This window comes from Haliotis rufescens, unplaced genomic scaffold (assembly GCF_023055435.1).
Source record: "Haliotis rufescens isolate VD_foot unplaced genomic scaffold, xgHalRufe1.0.p SCAF_12, whole genome shotgun sequence".
Classification (NCBI taxonomy): domain Eukaryota; kingdom Metazoa; phylum Mollusca; class Gastropoda; order Lepetellida; family Haliotidae; genus Haliotis; species Haliotis rufescens.
Window position 1 is genome coordinate 38908319 of NW_025963802.1, and position 22051 is coordinate 38930369.

The 22051-nt window shown below is 41.8% G+C and overlaps 1 protein-coding gene across 1 annotated transcript; it reads right to left on the reverse strand.

The window, feature by feature from the left end:
- Positions 1-461: 461 nt before the first annotated feature.
- On the reverse strand, positions 462-19701 carry LOC124150954 (solute carrier family 23 member 2-like). Its single transcript, XM_046523167.2, has 12 exons — positions 19599-19701; positions 18522-18729; positions 17548-17705; positions 14129-14226; positions 13484-13581; positions 11575-11756; positions 11082-11202; positions 8031-8187; positions 5399-5652; positions 3393-3666; positions 1909-2004; positions 462-1230 (listed from the first exon to the last, which is right to left on the reverse strand). The coding sequence occupies exons 1-12, from the start codon at positions 19610-19612 to the stop codon at positions 1031-1033; spliced, it is 1860 nt and encodes a 619-aa protein (XP_046379123.2). The 5' UTR covers positions 19613-19701; the 3' UTR covers positions 462-1030.
- Positions 19702-22051: the final 2350 nt, after the last annotated feature.

Below are 22051 nucleotides of genomic sequence, written 5' to 3' on the forward strand. Positions count from 1 at the left end.
ATCTTTTTGAAATGACTCTGGGTTATAGTGAGTGAGTAAGTGAGTTGGGTTTAACGCCGCTTTTAACAGTATTCCAGTTATATCACGGCGTGTCAGCTTAATGTGGGAGGAAAGCCCGAAGTGATGCAGGTCTTAGACGTTTACCACTTCGGTGAAACCCACGAGCACGGGTATGGTGCTGACAAACCTAGAAACATAATTGGGGCGAACCGGGAATCGAACCCACAATCATAGGTTTCTGGCGTGCCCAAGGGACGCAACTCCTCACAGCGAATCGCGGCGCCTTAGGCGACTGGGCCACCCGTGCCCCCTCTTGGTTATAGGTATTAAGAAAGAAGCGATGAAACAATTAAAGAAGAAATTAAAAAATTTCAAATTCCAAAAGAATTTTCAGATGATCTTTAGGGTATTCAATATGCGTATTCTAGGAACATTGTACCAAATAACTACACAAATCATAATTTTGGAAAAACGGCTTCAGAAAAGAAGCATTTATCTTATTTTTTCAAGAGCAATAAACATTATGTAAATACAGTCCGTTCTGCGTGCTTGTTTAAATATGTTTGGGCATACCTTTCCAAGTTTCTTGTTCTGTCGCGGACAACGTAAAATAATCACTGTTTTCCAAATCAATTTCTACCATCCTGACCACACCGTCCCGTTAATATCACTCCTCCCAGGGTTACATCCCTTTATGTATCTGCCATACACTGAACCAGCACGATGATATAATTCTGGTCACAACCCTTCCATGTGGTTCTGTCCATACAATTACTTACACTCTACCCTATGCTTGTCGCATGAGGCAACTAACGGGATCGGATGGTCAGGCTCGCTGACTTTGTTGCTGCATGTCATCGATCCCAATTGCGTGGATCGATGCTCATGATGTCAAGCAATGGATTGTCTAGTCCAGATTCGATTATTTACAGACCGCCGTCTTATAGCTGGAATATTGCTGAGTGCGGCGTTAAACAACAAACAAACAAAAACAAAACTTCCACAAACAATGTCCATTGTCGCCATCGTTTCACTCGGTGTGGGGTGCCTCCTTGTAGTAGCTGGGGATGAATGGGATGTATTTTGAAATCTTGGACTTCATCAACCACTCGGGCACACACGGCAGCTGGTACACTTCCGCGCCTTCTTCAAACGCCTCAGACGCAGCTGATGTGTCACCTTCAGCATATTCCTGTTGCCAGATATTAAAACCTCGCTCCTTTAGTGTACCTGTAGGTAAAAAAACCAAATTCACCATGAACCAATGCAAGCGAGTTTACAGTTACCAAACTCTCTGTCAATAAGAGTAAGGCTTGCTACATCAATCCAACTTCATGAAGATTCGGGGGCGGTCGGGTAGCCTAGTGGTTAAAGCGTTCGCTCGTCACGCCGAAGACCCGGGTTCGATTCCCGACATGGGTACAAAGTGTGAAGCCCATTTTTGGTGTCCGCCGCCGTGATATTGCTGGAATATTGCTAAAAGCGGCGTAAAACCATATTCACTCACTCACTCATGAAGATTCTCACCCGTGCTCGTGGATATGACCCAATTCTTATTTGTTTCTTGCTTAACACCACACTCAGCAATATTCCAGCTATATGGCGGTAGTCTGTACACAGTCGAGTCTGGACCAGATAATCCAGTGATTGATATCACGAGCATCGATCCAAGCTTTTGGGATACAGCTGAAAGAACTGCTAATGCCGCTGAGTGAAAGACGCGACTGGAAGGACAAGGTGGAAACCCTACACAGCAACCCGCGGCCTTTGCTATTGTTCATTCGGAACTGCACGTTTACGTCTGTATTCGAGATGCTAAGTTCAGTGTGATGGACGTGACAGGCCTCTTTAAGGACAGTCTCATGCTCTGTGGCCACACTGTTACGATTGTACTAGCGTTAGGCTCACCCGGTACAGTGTTGTCCAAGAAGCATGCGAGTACTCCACCGGCACAGCTGGGGTTAGACAGTATGACTTTTATGATACGGTCAGCATCTTCACTTCCTAGTTATGACAAAAAGATACGAAGGCATCAGTTCTCAATACGCAATGCCAGTTGTTACGAAACAAAAACGAATACAGTAAACTACGGTTACAACGAACTCAAAGGGACCACTATTTCTAGTTCGTTATAACCGCAGTTCGTTATATGCATATATACAGCAAATATACAGCAAATTGCCGGGACCAAGAATAAGTTCGTTATATCTGTCCGTTTGTTATAAGCGTGTTCGTTATAAACGTAGTTTACTGTATGTATTTATGCTATAGCTATCATATATTTCACTGCTTATTGACATTTAAAAAAAAGGTAACAATAATCAGTCACCGTTACAAAATACGCATGTCGTAAGTGGCGACTTAAATGGGTCTGGGTAATTCAATGCAACAGTCGGACGTTGATCACAATATCAAACATTGGTTTGTCTTGTTAAGACACGGGGCTGTCGGGTAGCCTAGTAGTTAAAGCTTTCGCTCGTCACGCCGAAGACCCGGGTTCGATTCACCACATGGGTACAATGTGTGAAGCCCATTTCTAGTGTCCTCCGCAGTGATATTGCTGGAATATTGCTAAGAGCGGCGTAAAACCATACTCACTCACTCACTTGTTAAGATACTATTGAATAGGCTGTCGTCATACAGCTGGAATATAACTGAGCATCGTTTGTATTTCCTTCAACATTAAACTGCCACACCATCGTATTGTACTTCTTGGAATACTGATCCAACGGTTTAACGACCCGTGAAGATCCGGGGTAGAATAGGTCTTCAGCAACCCATGCTTGCCCTAAAAGGCGACTCTGCTTGTCGTAAGAGGCGACTAACGGATCGGGTGGTCAGGCTCGCTGAGTAGGTTCATGCATGTCATCTTATCCCAATTGAGTGGAACGATGCTCATTATATCAATCACTGAATTGTCTGGTACAGATTCGATTATTCACAGACCGCCGTCATATAGCTGTAATATTGCTGAGTGCAGCGTTAAGCAACAAACATCAACATCACATCCAACGGTTTAAACCGCCTCCGTGGTCTAGTGGTAGAGCGTCCGCCCGGAGAGCGGAAGGTCCGGGGTTCGATCCCCGGCCGCGTTATACCAAAAGACGTTAAAATATGGTTCTTGTTGTTACCCTGTCTGGCGCTCAGCATTAAGGGGTCAAAGCAAGGACTGGTCGGCTCGGAGTCAGTATACTGTGTCTGAGTGGGATGGTATATCAGTGGGCTAGCACTATAAATCGGCATCAGTCCGGTCTAGAACATGCAGCCACACACACACACACACACACACACGTGCATGCACGTCGCTATATAAGTGCAATAATCTTGGACGCGACGTTAAACCCAATTTCACCTCACCTCACCTCACCTCCAACGGTTTAACTCGCTCTCACCTGTTTGAATTCCATCCGGGGTGGTCTCGATCCAGTGAGGAAGCATGAGCCCTAGCAGCAGCGAGATCCCGATGATGGCGAGGTTCCTGGGCGAGTTCAGGTCGACGTACTGCAGGTTGGACAGAACGATGCCCACAAAGATGCCAACTCCAATGATCATTGCCCCTCCAATGACGGAGTAGGGGATGGTGACGAAGAATGCCCCGATCTTACCCAAGATTCCCATCAGCATAAACAGCACCCCAGTTGCTGCGAACACACGCCGACTTGCCACCTGTGGTAGACGCATACCAATGTTATTGTATTTTCCAGTTCTTGCAGAATAAATGCTATTCAGAATTTTAACTCGAAAAGATGTTTTCAGTCAACTATTATAATTAGAAAATAGTTCGTACATCTCCAACATTTTCCTTCTTCTTTTGTTTGTTTGTTGTTTAACGCCGCAACCAGCAATATTCCAGCTATATGAATATTCTGTAAATAATCGTGACTGGACCAGACAATCCAGTGCTTGATATCACGAGCATCGATCCACGCAGTTGTGATACGATGACATGCATCAACCAAGTCAGCGAGCATGACCACCCTATCCCGTTAGTCGCCTCTTACGACAAGCATAGTCGCCTTTTACGGCAAGCATGGGTTGCTGAAGACCTATTCTATTCTCCTTCTGTGTACCCGATCATTGAACGGAGACGTTGTGACGTTGTGCAATGTGCGAGTGAATTTGTTGTCCGCGTTCAGTAAATGCGTTTCGTTCTTAAAGCTAAAATGACAGCTGACTCTATTGTTTGTCGGGGTTAATTGGTATGTGCAGTTAAACACCGTTGTGTCGAAGTCGAAGGGACCTTAATGTAAATAATTCGAGTTGTCCGAGGCTCGACACAACCGAAAATGGCGAATAAAGAATGAATGCGCAGGGACCATGCCGTAAGTTCGATACATCACAGTTCGACACAACGGTGTTTGACTGAATAGCCACCCCATGGGTGTGTAACTCTATAAATACCATGGGCTGGCTATATTAGGATGAACACTATAAGCAACAGCAAACGTTTCCCGGATGGTTAGGCTCGAACCTCCGTTGGCATGTTTTGAAATCCCAGCGTCTCTTCGACTGCGTTGATTATTTACCCGGCACCATGTTACAGTTCGAGTGACACGCTAAACAATATACTATATTCATTTCACCTCCTTTAAACCCCGGGGGCACTGGTGGCACAGTCGTCTAAGGCGCCTCTTTTGGCTGTGCAGAGTTGCGTCTATTGGGCACGCCAGAAACCTATGATTGTGGGTTCGAATCTCGGTTCGCCCCGATTATGTTTCTAGGTTTGTCAGCACTTTACCCGTGCTCCTGGGTTTCACCAAAGTGGTAAACGTCTGAGATCTGCATCACTTCGGGCTTTCCCCCACATTAAGCTGACACGCCGTGATATAACTGGAATACTGTTAAAACTCACTCACTCACTCCTTTAAACCCCGAGATTTTATGGTGCAAATCTCTTCATCAATAGTATATATTTTTAATAATGTAGGTAAATATGTTTCTACAGACTATAAGTCTGTTCCATTAAGAAATCCTGGTAATTTTAGCAGCAAGTTTGATTTCCAGGTACAATAATCATGTTTGTGATTTTTGGGGAATACATATTCAAAAATGACATTGGTCGCAGTGATGTAAATGATTGACTATCACTACTCTAATTTAGTTTGTTTGTTTGTTGTTTAACGCTGCACTCAGCAATATTCCAGCTATAAGACGGTGATCTGTAAATAATCGAGTCTGGGACAGACAATCCAGTGATTGACATCATGAGCGTCGATCCACGCAATTGGGATCGATGACATGCATCAACCAAGTCAGTGAGCCTGACCACCCGATCCCTTTAGTCGCGTCTTCCGACAAACATAGTCGCCTTTTACGGCCAGCATGGGTTTCTGGAGACCTATTCTACCCCGGATCTTCACGGGTCTTATAATCTTCTATCCGTGAACGTATAACCTACCCGAGTGATTCCTATGGCGCCGATATTGTTCCCGTAGGAGGAGGTGGCATGTCCTACCCCGACAGCACCCGCCAAAAAGCTCATAGCGCCCTCTACCGCCACACCGCGATTAACTGCGTGTTTGGGCGGAGGAGGCACGAAACACATTCGGGCGCATGCGCTGTAGTCCCCAATGGAGTCGAGTATAGAGAAGCATGTTGCCAGTAGAAAGGTAACGAATGCAGATACACTGAAACCTGGCGTCCCAAACTGGCCTGAAACATTCAGTAGTTCAGGGTAATGAATCAACTCAAGCATACAATGATCTCACACACTGGTAATTGTCGACAGTCGAACACGGTTTTTGTTATTTGGTTGAAGGGTATTTTTTTCAAAACCACAGGGACATGTGGTCGATATAATACATATTTGATAAATAAAACTCAGTGATTCTGACTATGTCCTGTGCATGTGTTTATGGTATGTTTTAGACCCTCTGCTCATGCGTCTCTTTGGGTCATGCGTCACTTTGGAATATACTCTAACTCAATAGTTAGAATGGCAACTCTGCTTGTTGGGCATTCAAAAAAACATTGATGGCGTTATGCTAACAGTAGTTTCACTTTTTATCCTTCACGATATGGCGGGCGTATTTACTGTGGTATTCAATACAAATGTCTATATTAACCAAATAATAATAATAATTGTGTGGTTCGTTCTCTAAACTGCAAATTACATTCATTCATTCATTCATTCAATTATTCATTCATTCATTCATTTATTCATTCATTCATTCATACGTATTTGGGAGATAAACCTACTGTGTATTGAAATTTTATGTAGTCCCACTCTAGAATAGATACCTCTTTTTCTTAATTTTGAACCGAGCGCTTTAGCGCGAGGTTAGAAATTATAATAAAGAGGTATCTATTCTACGGTGGGACCACATCAAATTTCAAAACACAGTAGGTTTATCTCCATTGTACCATGACGGCAACAACGCTTTGAAAACGGCGCTCTCTTGCAACGCGTAACAACACAGGCAAACAGGTCCGCAATCTTAGAGTATTCCGAAAAGTTGTCACAGGTAGTATATATGTAACAATTATTGCTAAAGTTCAAGATTAAAAACACCATAGTCGTGAGTAGTTCAAAATAAGTGTTCAAAACACTGTTTCAAAAGAAGTTGACAAATAACACTCCAAACTTAGTCCAAAGACAGATGTTTTAATTGTCTCCAACTTGTTGTACACTGTTGTACACTGTGGACTGACTGCCAATTCTTGGAAGTTGCGAGAGAGGTCATTTCTTTGAAATCGAACATGCCATCATTTCTATTGTAGGGGTTACAGGTTGTAGAAAAAAAGGTTTTAAAATGCTTAACGAATATATTTCTACAAAAAACTTTTTGAATTAACATCCTATAACACATTTAACATGTGTCAGTGTTGTTAGGTAGTTAGCAATTACCCCCAGTAAACAATAATAACATCAAAATAAATGCCCCTCCACCCCGAACTTGGATGTGGCAGAACTTGACCTACATCAGGGTTACTCATACGACGCAGCTGTCAATGGCTGACAATCTTGTGTTTACATTCTCCGTTGCTCCGTAAGCAAGATGACAACCCTGATCTATGATGTGGTTCAACATTAACCTGTAGATTAACTGGGAATGATCGAGCCTGCTAGTACAACATGATTACCAATGGAACTGAGTATGACTGAACAGCCGTTTTTTAGCCTGCAGACAAGCCGGACCGTTTTTACACGAGGTAGGGCCATCTCAGAATCTGCATGGTGTGACCTGTCAATTTCAAGATTTCATGGATTCCAAAGCCAGAGTGTGAATGGAATGAGACATTCGTGGCCCAGACATAGTGGGTCGTGTATGAAGTTTGACTTGACTTGTTTGACAATAATATAGGGACATTGTTTTCGTGGATTTTCGAATGGACACATCACAAAAAGGTTTGCAAACATCAGGTTGTGATTAATAAAGTTTTTTCAAACAATTTTTATAATGTTATAGTTTACTTTCATTGTCGGTTGTTTCAATGTGGATATAGCTTAAATTGTTCCGATTCTGGTCAACATAGAACATTTCCCTAACAGTTTCATAAACATTTCATCTGTATGCAAAAGATATGCCTTCGTTAAAACTACCGTATTTCCTCTATTTGACGCTATGTCGTCTGTTAATTTCGCGGGAGCCCTTGCCTCGGCGTGTATTAGAGACCTGGCTGGTATTAGAAACCCAGAGTGTATTAGTGGAAATATAGATACGTTTTACAGTTGATATGGGGTGATCGATCGGCAGCCATTTTCTATGAATCGATATGTAGGCTATCTATGTATTCATACGCACGTCTTTTAGTGAAAGGTCTTAATATATTTGAAAGGGGTTTCCGTAACAAAAAGGAAACCTCTTTTAAACCAATCAGAATCAAGCATTCATCAATATCATGGTAGAATTACATTTATGGTGTCCCCCGCCGTAATATTGCTGGAACATTGCTAAAAGCGGCGTAAAACCATACTAAATCAATCAATCAATCATACCCATCTACAACTATTGGCTAACACATGTAATATTGACAAATAATGCTTCCCTTATAATCTTTCCGTTATTTCTGTCAATCAGTATATTTACCAGGATATGGGAAGAAGAACCACGGACTCTGACGTATGACGTAGTTGCGCGAGTCCGTGCGGGCATAGTAGTCTTTGCTGAGAGGATCGTCAGAGAGGACGCCATATTCTGTCAGTATGACTGACAAGGCCCAGCCTAGCAAGATCGCCAAGAGAATCTGACAATGAGAACGAATGAATAAATGACAGGCAGCAAACTAAGGCCTATAATAACCCAGTCTGTCTAGTTGAACCAGTGACTGACGACATGAACACCATCAGGGAACATGCTTATTGAAATCTTTGGATTCTCATACAAACGAATTCATCACACTGCAGCTGGTCTCATTGCACAATATTACACAAGGAATTTCCTTCAGAATGCGTGAATCAACGTCATGGACTGGCCGTCAAGGTCTCCCGACCTCAATCCCATCGAACACGTCTGGGATGCTCTTTGCAGAAGTCTGCGCACTCTCCAGAACCAACCACAGAATTTGCAAGATCTTGGCACAATTTTGCAGCAACAATGGCGTCGTCTTCCCAATCATGTGTTCACAAGCATCACAAGGTCCATGCGGGGGCGTTGTGTGGCAGTTGTCAACGCACATGGTGGCCATACACGCTACTGAACTTGTGTGCCATCAGATTCTCGTGCTTGGGACTTATGATGTTATTACCGAATACCGTAGGTGCTTGGAACAAATTATGGTTACCACCGTTAATTAAAATCCTTCTTTGGACATTAATGATTAAAAACTACCTTCTCTGATACATTTGTCCGTTGTATATCATATATGGGATTACTTTTAAAAATGTGAAGTTTTTAATTTGATTCAGTATATATCATATGTAATAAGCAAATATCAATTTATAAAAAAAGGGAGTGAGTAAATGAGTTGGGTTTAACGCCGCTTTTAACAGTATTCCAGTTTTATCACGGCGTGTCAGCTAAATGTGGGAGGAAAGCCCGAAGTGATGCAGGTCTCAGACGTTTACCACTTCGGTAAAACCCACGAGCACATTTATGGTGCTGACAAACCTAGAAACACAATCGGGGCGAACCGGGATTCGGACCCACAATCATAGGTTTCTGGCGTGCCCCAGGGACGCAACTCTGCACAGCGAATCGCGCTCAGACGACCTGGCCAAAGTGGAAAAGATATATAGACCTCTGTAAAATGAAGGCAACAGAATGGAGTTCATACATTCCCTGAACTCTACACTCATGAATGTTTGCAAAGTTACAATGAGGACATCGTATTATGAATATGTCTGGCATCCTAATGAGCCAATTATTAAATTGTTTGATAGGCATTATTTAGAAGTTGGCGGATGACGAAGTGGACACAATTTATGGATATCAACTTCTTTCATTACTGTAAAAGCGACGTATCGGTAAAGTTCCTTATACCATCTTCAAGACAAGTTGTTATCCATAAATTGTGTCCACTGAGCCAATTATTAACGCACCATTACCACGTAATACTTACTTGTGTACATTTGTTTCAAATCTACCTTTGCAACTATTGCAAAATTATTGAAATGAGAAATAGAGCCTCGTAATAGCATATTCCAAGTGTACCTGGTGAGTGAACATGGCTTGTTAAATGTCCGAAATGCAATGAACTATTGCCGCGTGTGTCTTGGAGTGTTACCGACGGCACTGGTGAGGCTTCAGAAATTCAAAAATAATTTCGTTTGGTGTGTTCATTGGTTTGGTGAAACGAGAACTCGTGTAGTCCTTTCTGTTAATGATCCCCGGAGTGGAACCTTTCCCCTTTTTACTAGATGAAAGCATTTTTATTTATGGAAAACATTACCACGATGCTACCACAATCGCGCAGAAACCGCTGTGCTGTTTGTTTGTTTGTTTGTTTGTTTGTCGTTTAACGCCGGACTCAGCAACATTCATGCTATATGACGGCGGTCTGTAAATAATCGAATCTGTACCAAACAATCAAGTGATTGATATAATGAACATCGATCCACGCAATTGGGATAAGATGACATGCATCAACCAAGTCAGCAAGCCTGACCATCCGATCCCGTTGGTCCCCTCTTACGACAAGCATGGGTTACTGAAGACCTTATCTCTACCCGGATCTTCACGGTTCGAAACCGCTATGCAGAGCTGAGGCTCTTAAGAGTGCCGGAATTTATGATCGTGCTTGATCGTTTAGGCTTAAATCCGAAATTCGCTCTAATTATGAGCCATGGTTTGTCCACATCCGTCCTCATGGTTCTAACAAAGTTGTATACAAAAACGACATAACGTGATAAAATGATAAGAAATCAATGCTAAAAGCAGAGTCGATTGAACAATTCCCACTATATCATCAGCATGTGCTTAAATCACTATAGAATAGTCATGATACCAGGTGTTGGCGTAAGGCGAGAGCAACCGTCACAAACACATGCAAAGGCAAGACAATTTTTCACCTGAAAACACACAGGAACATGACGAAGTGCATCGGACATAATTTTGTCACTGATGCGCCAAAATGTGAAATGTCCTCAACATGTCTATCATAAAAGTTTTGAAAAGTTTGCTGAGGTCTTGACTGATGTAACCTTGATTAGACAACTTTTGAAGAAGAATCGTATGACGCTCTTTGAAATCTTCGTAGACTTGCATCAGTTTGGGCTTTTCTCCCACATTAAGCCCATACATGGAAGTATATGTGTTTGTTGTAGTTTGTTGTTTAACGCCGCACTCAGAATTATTCCAGCTATATACGTCGATCTGTAAATAATCGTGTCTTGACCAGACAATCCAGTGAATGACATCACGAGCATCGATCCACGCAATTGGGAATACGATGACATACATTAACCAAGTCAGAGAGTCTGACCACCAAATCCCGTTAGTCGCCTATTACGACAAGCACGGTTTTCTGACGACATGCTCTAACAAGGATCTTCACGGATTCGCGATGGTATAACTGAAATACTAACTGAAATTCTAACAAAGCGGCGTACAACTAATTAAAGTCATTTATGATAACTTTGAAAAGCACAGGACAGTACAAGACATCGCATCTCACGTCACATACTTGACATTAATACTTACAGCAAATACTTGATGAAGCGGGAACCATTTGATGTAAAATCCCCGTTTTCTTTGCCATGCGATCAGGGGAGTTTTTACATTGCTTAGGTAGATCGATAAGACAAGGGCCAAGCCTGCTGTACTGTTAAAGATATAACACAATGAGTGAGTGCGTGGGTTGGGTCTAACGGCGCTTTTAACAGTATTCTGTATTATATTCACAAACGAGTTTCCGTCAAAGTTATGAGTAAATAAATACGCCGATATTTGAAAAAGTTCATGGGGAATCGAACGTTGGTCTTTGGAACGACGAGTGATCGAATTAATAACAAGATTTCTCCAACGTCCCTGGCTTCCAACAAATAAGATGCTAGGAAAAACATCATACCATTAAAACATGTTACACTTGTAGTCTACAATGTATTAAGCACTGACAATATTTAAATATGATACGTATTTTACAAACATTTCGTGTATAAAGGAAATATTTATGAGATGTTATTGTCATACTTACAATAAGGACACTCCCCACTGCGTCTCTGAGAAGGTAACGACTGTTTTGTAGATGTAAAGGCCAATCAACGTCAGTGACGGGACGATTGTGACTGGTCCAATGAAGCGGAGTAATACTCCCACTAAGCCAGTAGCACCAATCATCATGTGGATAAAACCCACCACCATTAGACTGCCCATTATCTGTATTTAAAGACAAACGTGAAACACGTTTATCAGATAACGGATAGTGTTGTGGATACGAGAAATCAACCCGATAAACTAGGCATCACGATCAGATAAATATGCAAATGAGGTAATCAAACAGGAACTACTTTTTATATCCATACATCGATGGATATCGTCTGCTTTTTCAATATACTATTGACAAACATTCCCGATACGTTTAGATTAGGGTTTCCGTTGTGTGGGTCATTATGTCGGCAGACATGGCTGCAAACCGTTTGGCACTATATGATAAATAAGGCAGTTCACGCAATCACTGTATTCATTATGTGTGGGTCATTATGTAGGCAGACATGGCTGCAAACCGTTTGGCACTATATGATAAATAAGGCAGTTCAATCAATCACTGTGTTCCTCCGCGGTTTCTGAAGTTATTTTACTGGTCAAAATAACGTCGTAAACTTTCCTTATTTCAAGAATGACATTAGACAAAAATGAGGTTATAACCCTCGCGAGTTTCCGATGAAAACAAACATGATAAAAATACTGAACAAAAAGAATTAGGGATCATGAATATTTTAGGGGATACATTTTTGTGGTGAAGACTGAGGGCACACATTCATACAAATGTCCCCAAAACATTCATGATCCCTAAAATTTGTTGGTTCAGTTTAAATAGTTTCTATTCGCGCGCCTATGACACACCCTGATGCCTCAAAAGAGTTACTATTCGAACAGTAAACGACACTATGGTATAGAAAGAGAGTGTTCCTCTCGGGCGTCAGAACGTCTTGTTCGAATGATACACGCGTTCCAATGCAAAACAACTACTCTGAGTGAATCTTATTGTGACGTAAGGTCGGATTCACGTCACCCTAGAAATGACGTCATAGCTGAAAATTGTTGGCGTCATTTGACGAATTTGCGGTTTTCTAGGACAGCGGTGGTGATCAGGGCATGTTTCTAAACGGGAGTTCAAAGGGATTAAGAAATAAGGGGTAATAAAGAAATTAATATACTCACATGTATGTCATACTGATTTTACGAAACTCGTGTAAGGATTCATATATTACCCTCGCTCTTGCTCGGGAAATACAGTATTTCTGACACTCGTTTCGTAAAATCTGTATGAAACACGCTCGTATAATAATATCTATGTACGTATTTATATCTGACGATCACAGTAACCAGACCGGGTAGTGAGTTATCATCTCAAACTACTCCCATTGGTGTCGACACATCCTTTAGACGTGCCAGAAACCTACGATCAAGGGTCAACGTGATTATGTTTCTAGGTTTCATCGTGGGTTTCACCCAAACGGGAAACATCTGAGACCTCCGGGCTCTCATCCCGCATCACGTCGTGATTTAACTGAAATACTGTTCGAAAATGCGTTAAACGAAATCCACAGACACATTAGTAGGTAAATGAAATATTCTGAAAACAACCACCCCAGCAAGGGGCACCTAAAAACGCTCCATTTGTGTACGTCCCAAAATATATTTAAACATGTGGAATGAAATTATCAGAATAGAGTTCTGACAAGCCTGACCTAGTTTGACTTTGTGATTACATGCAGAAAATGACCTTTTGAACAAAAGCTTTTGTTCGGTTGAAACTTCGTTGAAATGGTTTGTCTCATCATACAAATAAATAACACTTCTATAACATGACCGGTGCATCGAGTTCACAGGACAGTGCAAACCGAATAACTGTTAAATGTAGATAAGTGCTGAAAACTTACAGTCCCTAGTTTGCCGTGGATAATTTCCAGAGGAACGGGATAGCGCCCACGCATGTTCGCCGTCACATTCATGGAGGAAGTACTATTGTAGTATTCAGCTGAAAGCACAACCCTATCCAAGTTCAGTAAATGTACATTGATATACATGTGTGTGTAAATTCACAAGCAGGATTATATTCAACCAGGAGCTTTATTTTGCCTTTGATATTAAATTGCCTTATTGTAGCGGACATTTATTGTTGGCGGGCGGGTGGAAAAACTTGCTTCGTGGCCTGGTCAAAAAGTTCTAAGCCTGACTACATTTTAAATATGTGCCATAACAAAGTCACCTAGTCAATGTAGTACATTGTTTAAGTAGTTCATTGCAATTGTATTTTGAGTCCGTTCGTATATGAGTGACAGCCGGTGAACGTGAGGATTATGCCACTGCTTTAGGTGATAAAGGGAGAGGTACCAACAACATTCATTTTGGGGGGTCTTTCAGTGAACGATTAATTTTATTCGTAAAATATTATGTTGTTTATTTCTTGGCAACTTTTCTGGATCAAATTATCATGTTACTTTATCAAAGGCCCTCCCAAAATATCAAATATTCGGTCATTCGGAGCAGCTCTAAGATGTTGTTTTAATTATGGTTGTGAGTACCCAGGTCTTCCTGTGATGGACACCTCCATTCCTGCATCTCCGTCAGTGCCAGCAAAGGGATGATGTAAATGTTTGTTGGACCTTGGTATATCGGTAGCCTAGAAAACATCGGTACAAGTCAAGTGAACATGTGCACATATGGGTGAAAAGTCGCTTTTCACAGAATTGCAGTTGAAAAACAGAGAGAGAGACAGAGACAGAGCGAGACACACACAGAAATAGAGACAGAGAAAGGTAGAGTATAGAGAGAGTGAGAGAAAGAGGGAGAGTAACACACAGAGAGAGACGGACAGAGAGAGAGGAGAAAGAGACAGACGGAGAGACAGAGAGAGACAGATACACACAGAGAGAGAAAGAGAGAGACAGACACACACACAGAGAAACAGAGATACAGAGGGAGAGAAACAGAGAGACAGGCAGAGAGGGAGAGAGAGAGACAGATGGAGAGACACAGAGAAAGATAGTTTCACAGAGAAACAGAGAGACAGACACACAGAGAGACACACAGATACACAGAAAGGCAGAGGGTAGGAGAGACAGAGGGAGAGACAGAGGGAGACAGAGAGACACAGAGGGAAACAGAGACAGAGGGAGTGAAACAAAGAGAGACAGGCACCGAGAGAAACAGACAGAGAGAGAGAGAACAGAGAGAGACAGAGGAAGAGAGAAAAAGAGAGACACACACAGATAGAGAAAGAGAAAGGCGGAGTATATATATATTTGACGGAGCAGAAGTATGCGAGTTGGTTGGATTATACATCCTTAATGAAATTGACAAGAAGATCAAACTAGACAGTGTCGGATTATACCGAGATGACGGGCTAGCAACATTAAGATCATGCTCAGGAAGCAAAGCCGACAAAACAAGGAAAGATCTGACCAAAATCTTCCAATCATGTGGTTTGATAATCACCGTACAAACCAACCTGTCAAATGTAAATGTCTTAGATGCAAATCTGGACCTAAAAAACGGACTACACAAACCTTACAGAAAGCCAAACGATGAAACAGTATATGTCCACTCAAGGTCAAACCACCCACCAACAATTATCAAAAACATACCAGAGGCTATAGTAAAAAGAGTATCAAACCTGTCTTCAAATCAAGAAGTTTTCAATCTGTCAATACCCTACTACGAAAAAGCCCTTGAATCTGCAGGATACAACACAAAGTGCGAACTAAACCCAAATAAAGATCAAACCCAAAAACAGAAAAAGCAAAGAAAACGGAAAATCATTTGGTACAACCCCCCCTTCAGCAAGAATGTGAAGACGAATGTAGGCAAGCACTTTCTGAAACTTTCAGAAACATTTTCCAAAGGACAGCAAACTCAATAGAATATTCAACAGATCATCAGTTAAAGTCAGCTACAGTTGCATGAAAAACATCCAACAAATAATCAAGGCACATAACAGCAAAGTGATGAAGTCAGCCAGCCAATCAACCAAATCAAAGGACTGTAACTGCAGACAAAAAGTCAATTGCCCAATGAACGGTAAATGCCTCACTCGTGACGTAGTCTATAAGGCCACGGTTACAACAGATACCAATGATGTAACCTACATTGGGTTAGCAAGCGGTCCCTTCAAGACAAGGTGTAACAACCACACAAAATCATTCAGAATTGAGAAATATGAAAAAGAGACAGAACTCTCCAAGCACATCTGGAAGTTAAAACGAAACAAAACCAATTACAAAATCAAATGGGACATAATCAAGAATTCAAACACCAACAAAAGAGACTCAGGGATTTGCGATCTATGCATGGAAGAGAAGCTGAAGATTCTCATTCTAACTTCCAACAAGCTAAACAAAAGCAGCGAGCTCATTTCCACCTGTCGCCATGGTAAATCCCCAAGCCGAGCAAAAAAGAAAGGGTCAAACTAAAAACCATGTTTCATTATGCCTGATGATCGTACGCAATAACATGGGTGCGTGAAACTCAGAGTTGCAAAATGATAAAAGGAAAGTGTATCCAAATCTGTGTGTATATATATATATATATATATATATATATATATATATATGGAGAGAAACAGAGAGAGAGACAGGCAAAGAGAGACAGATGAGAGAGACACACAGAGACAGAAAGGCAGAGAGAGAGAAATAGAGCGATAGGCAGGGAGAGAGAGACAGGTGGAGAGGCACTGAGAAAAAGGGAGAGAGGGAGTCACAGAGAGAGACAGACAGGGAGAGAGACAGAGACACATAGAGATAGATACACAGGGAGACAGACGGAGAGAGAGACAGAGAGAAACACACACAGATATACAGAAAGGCAGAGAGGGTAGGAGAGACAGAGGGAGAGAAACAGACAGACAAACACAGAGAAACAGAGGGAGAGAAACAGACACACAGACAGACGGAGAGAGAGACACAGAGAGACACACACAGATAGAGACAGAAAGGCAGAGAGGGTAGGAGTGACGGAGGGAAAGAGAGAGAGACAGGCAGAGAGAGACAGATGAGAGAGACCGAGAGAAAGAGAGAGAGACACCGAGAAAAGGAGAGACAGAGAGAGAGGGAGACAGAGAAAAACAGAGGTAGAGGGAGTGAAACAAAGAGAGACAGGCACCGAGAGAAACAGAGGGACAGAGACACACACACAGAGAACAGAGAGAGACACAGGAAGAGAGAAAAAGAGAGACAGACACAGATAGAGACAGAAGGGCAGAGTAGAGAGAGAGACAGAGAATGAGAGAAACAGAGAGACAGGAACAGAGAGAGGGACAGAGAGAGACAGATGAGAGAGAGAGACACACAGAGATAGAGACAGAAAGGCACACAGAGATAGAAACAGAGAGAGAGGGACAGAGAGAGAGGGGAGAGAGACGGGTGGAGAGACAGAGAGAGGCACTGAGAAAATTAGAGAGACAGAGACTCAGAGAGAGAGAAACAGGGACAGAGGGAGAGACACAGAAAGTGACACAGAGAGACAGAAACCAGACAGTTGCCATTTTATGCAACGCCCAAGAGTGTATTTGTGAAATAATCTACGGTTGCAAATTTGTTGAATGATATCCTGTATCAAACATTACACGGTATCTTTGTCACCTAATACCCAAAAATATAGATATGATTTAATTGAGTGATGTAAATGCAGACAGTGCTTCCCCATTAGTACAATTTCTGTAAAATTGTACCGTGTCGGTAAATTTAATATTTACACATGATGAATATTCAGCAACAGGGAGTTAAGCGACATGGAAAGTTAAAGTCATGAACGCCCTGACTATGCATACCTTTCTGTGTTTCGTGGAGGCCCCCTGGTAGTAAAAAAAGTATCGATCTAGTTTGTGATCTCAAACTATTATAGAACCTTATAATGACCCACATGATGAAGAAAACTGAACCCCGCCCCACCAAACTCCAAAAAGCTCTTTGAGGTAAACAGAATTATATTTTTCACCCATACTTACCTCACACCGATGGTGACCATCAGGAATGTTGCCAAACCTGACATGAACATTGTGGAGGACAGTACTTGAGATTTGATGAGCTCAGCATCTTTGGCACAGACCAGCTCTGACACCAGCAGTGACGTGGACAATGCCCCGGCGATGGACATAAGACATTGCTGGTGAGCAAAGAAACAGAGTACTGTCTGATCATACGTGATGGGCATGCCGTGCTGGGATTGATATTACACACTAGTGGTAAAGCAATAATCACAACTACAGACGGAGATGTTATGATGAATGTTAAACACCAGTGGTATATTAACAACACAAATACAGACAGACGTTCGGATTGATAGTAAAGGCAGAGTATATATATATATATATATATATATATATATATATATATATAGAGAGAGAGAGAGAGAGAGAGAGAGAGAGAGAGAGAGGCAGAGAGAGAGAAACTTGTTAAATAAGCAGCACAACTACACTGAGTGTGTGTGTGGGAGAGTTAGAGAGAGATGGGAGTTAGAGACAGAGAGACAGACAGAGAAATATAGAGTGGGACAGGGAGGGGAGACACATAGATAAATAGAGAGAGAGGGATAGAGAGAGGGGGTAGAGAGAGACACAGAGAGAAAAGAGAGGGACAGAGAAAGGGGGAGGAGAAAGAGAGATAAATTGAGAGAGAGGGAGAGAGGAGGAGGTAGAGAGACACACAGAGAGGAGGAGTAAGAGAGGGAGGGAGGGAGGGGAGGAGAGAGAGAGATGATGTGATATTATGCACTATTGGTAAGGTAAAGAGACAGTTCCTGTCAGAGATCCAGTGATGAGCATTATACATTGACGACGACAAGCACCTGTAGGTATGCCATGATGGGCGTTATGGATCTCATACATACACCCGTTGACATAATCTGTGATAATCATAGTATATGGTGTTATATGTAATGCCTTATTGGAGTTCAGAAAGAACCATCCTAATTAACACATACCTGTAATGCAAAAATGGATACCAAATAAAATGGAGGTGACTCGCTGATTCTGTAGAACAATCGTCGGGGTTTCTCAGCATCAATATTGATGGATGTGTCCAGAGTTGCGTCTTTTCCTTGTGATAGTCCATCATGGACAGTGGCGGCGGTGTCGTCATTGTTTGCAAGGGGTTCGCCGTCGACCGTTCGTTCCAGGAGCGGAATTTCACTGATGGAAGTTCAAAGATGTTCATCTAAAGGTGTTGGTGATTATGCTGATATGTTTGTTTGTTTGTTGTTTAACGCCGCACTCAGCAATATTCCAGCTATATGTCGGCGGTCTGTAAGTAATCGAGTCTGGACCAGACAATTTCAAGTGATTGACAAAATAAGCATCGATCCACGCAATTGGGATCCGTGACGTGCATCAACCAAGACAGCGAGCCTGACCACCCGATCCCGTTAGTCGCCTCTTTCGCCAAGCATAGTAGCCTTTTACGGCAAGCTTGGGTTGTTGAAGACCTATTCTACCCCGGATCTTCAGGGCCCTGCTGATATGTAGGGAGCGACTTGTATGGAAAACCCGAGGACTTGCTTTTTGGTTTTGGTTTTTTCGAAACAGAATATTTTATTCAAAAATATCCCCGCCCCCACCAAACACCCATACCCACACCTACCAAACACCAATATTTCGCCAGCCCCTGATATGATTGTTGACATGCTAACTATAATAAAAGAAAATAATTTACAATCATAAGAATTAATTATAATGGAAGTCCTTAATGAAACCTCCTTTTATGCTATCAATCATGTGTAACGTTTCGTTGCTGCATAAAGCTAATTGACGAAAACGATTTAATGTAATAATTGAATACATGACAGCGGTTACGAAATAAGTATTCACAATGCTACCATGTCATGAGATACACAGACACGGCTATATACCATGATGGCATATTGCCTTGTCATTCTGGTAATGAACTCGCGAACTCCGGCTCCGATTATATATACACCAATACAGATATTGAAAGTCGAAATGTTATCGTTTAACACAATATAATTATCAAATTCGTTGGTTTTAAATGTGAGAAATGTTACCTTTGTTGTTCCATTGATGTTGGGTCTCCTATTTGTCACAGTGTGCCGAGGACATTGAGAAAAATGTAGGGTGTCTTTAACACTAAGGTCTGTTTCAAGCAATCGTGCATCAGTACATACGAGGGGCGCTTTAGCACTTTTATTTTTCAATATAATCTCCATTCACCTCAATACACTTATTCCATTGTCATGCAAGCTTTTAATACAACATTCATAGAAATCCGCAAAGTGGCCCTCTAACCACGCCTCTGTGGCAGCCTTTATGTCCTCGTCATCCTGGAACCGTCTTCCACGTTGGGCAGATTTCATTTGCCGGAACAGGAAATAGTCACTGGGGGCTAAGTTTGGGCTGTAGTGGTCCGCGTGGCCAGACAAAATATCGTAAACACCCAACGTTCTGTTCGGTTCTTACCAATGAAATGCCTTGCTTTAGCCTTTTCCACCATGAAATGTGGGCTTAGTTGCGACCTCGCTCGCCGATTGCATGTGTTTGTGAATCACATATCTCATGTACCTTACGTTCCCATGTGGAGATTTTTATTCTTATGGACAGCCCTTTGTCGCTTGAAATACAAATACTTGATCCAGGGCGCATTATTTGTAAGAAATGGGACCACGGATAATTCTATCTAAGGACTGGAGGCTTACAAGGATATTCTCCTACAAACACATCCTTACTTTCAGACTTTGACCTTGCAAAAATTATTTGAAAAATAAACAAGTAAATCTCTGTAATCTGTATGTACACGGGGGCACGGGTGGCCCGTCGTCTAAGGCGCCGCGATTCGCTGTGCAGAGTTGCGTCCCTTGGGCACGCCAGAAACCTATGATTGTGGGTTCGAATCCGGTTCGCCCCGATTATGTTTCTAGGTTAGTCAGCAATATACCCGTGCTCGTGGGTTTCACCGAAATGGTAAACGTCTGAGACCTGCATCACTTCTGGCTTTCCTCCCAGATTAAGCTGACACGCCGCGGTATACAGGAATACTGTTAAAAGCGGCGTTAAACCCAACTCACCCACTTACTCACTCACTGCATGTATACTCTGTGAGTCGTCTCGGAAGTTGCAGGTGTGCCAATTCCATCGTTCGATCATCTTTACCCTTTTCGCGAACACCTGGTGTCATCGCTGATTTTCAGTGGTCCATTCATATAATTTCCACAGCTATTTGTCCTTTACGTCATGTGGAATCTGTTTCAGCAGAACATCGAGGCTAGCTATTCTCTTGCTTTGACAATTTATATTTACAACGCATGGTATTAGGCTGTGGGTGCCTTAAAGGAGTATTTTATCAATCACCTTCACGTTTTGAAAACATGTTGCAATATGGAGCGCTGTACAAGGGTACATACAGTATGTTTATTTGTTATTTGGTCTTTTTTCTAATCAAAGGTTTATCCAACATGTCAATATGCAAATTGTTGCAGGCTATGTGATGTAGCACATAGTTTTACATATTATGTTCAAAGCCTTTAAAAGTTATACAATATTTGAAAATATTTTATAATGTATCAAAATGATCAATAATTTAATGAGAAAACTGCCTATTCCAAAAGAAAATGGACCATTATACAACAGAATGAAGTTTCAGATGTTTTTTGAAACCCTTACACAAATCAATATCGATGCAGATTGGGCGAAACCTTGATCACTGACCTGTCGGTATTGGTTTTGGATTTTCGGAAAAAGTTTTTACCTTTAATCCACCTTCAGGCCCAAAGACCAACGACAAGGGGTTTCACCAAGTGATGTTAAGAGTGTATCAAAAGACAGTTACATTTCGATAAAGTAACGCCATAAATTGTATTCAGATGTTCTTTATCATTCCAGTGTAACACTAGAGTTGTGCACTACTGACCTAAATTGTAAAAACGTGGCATAATCCTCTGTGGAATACCTTCATAAAGGAATATTGTACAAGCAGAGAAAAAGGGTCCATAGTTTGCACATTGCTACATAGCGAATCCTTCTTAAAAAGAGTAAAGTCAGAAAGGAGAGCTATTTTTACATAACTCCTTATGACATAATGATGTGGCATATTCCTCTGTAAAATACCTTCATAAAGGAGAGCACAATGCGGCTGGACGAAAAAAGGTCCATGGTTTGCACATTGCTACATAGCGATTCGATTCAACGATGTTTGTAGTTACATCAGAACAAAGGAGAGCACAATGCGGCTGGAAGCAAAAAGGTCCATAGTTTGCACATTGCTACATAGCGATTCGATTCAACGATGTTTGTAGTTACATCAGAATAAAGGAGAGCACAATGCGGCTGGAAGAAAAAAGGTCCATAGTTTGCACATTGCTACATAGCGATTCGATTCAACGATGTTTGTAGTTACATCAGAATTTGGGTAGCCAAGAAATGCAGACCTTTACAGCAATGATGAAACCCCTGTTGCTGACAAGCTAAGTTGGTTATTTGTCTGTTTGTTGTTTAACGCCGCACT

What these genes read in the sequence shown, in the direction of transcription:
- LOC124150954 (XM_046523167.2), bottom strand. An exon ending in TCCACGGCAAACTAGGGACT is followed by an intron (nt 11,757 to 13,483) that starts GTAAGTTTTCAG and finishes CTTTAAATACAG; the next exon opens with ATAATGGGCAGTCTAATGGT. An exon ending in CGCTTCATCAAGTATTTGCT is followed by an intron (nt 8,188 to 11,081) that starts GTAAGTATTAAT and finishes TCTCATTGTCAG; the next exon opens with ATTCTCTTGGCGATCTTGCT.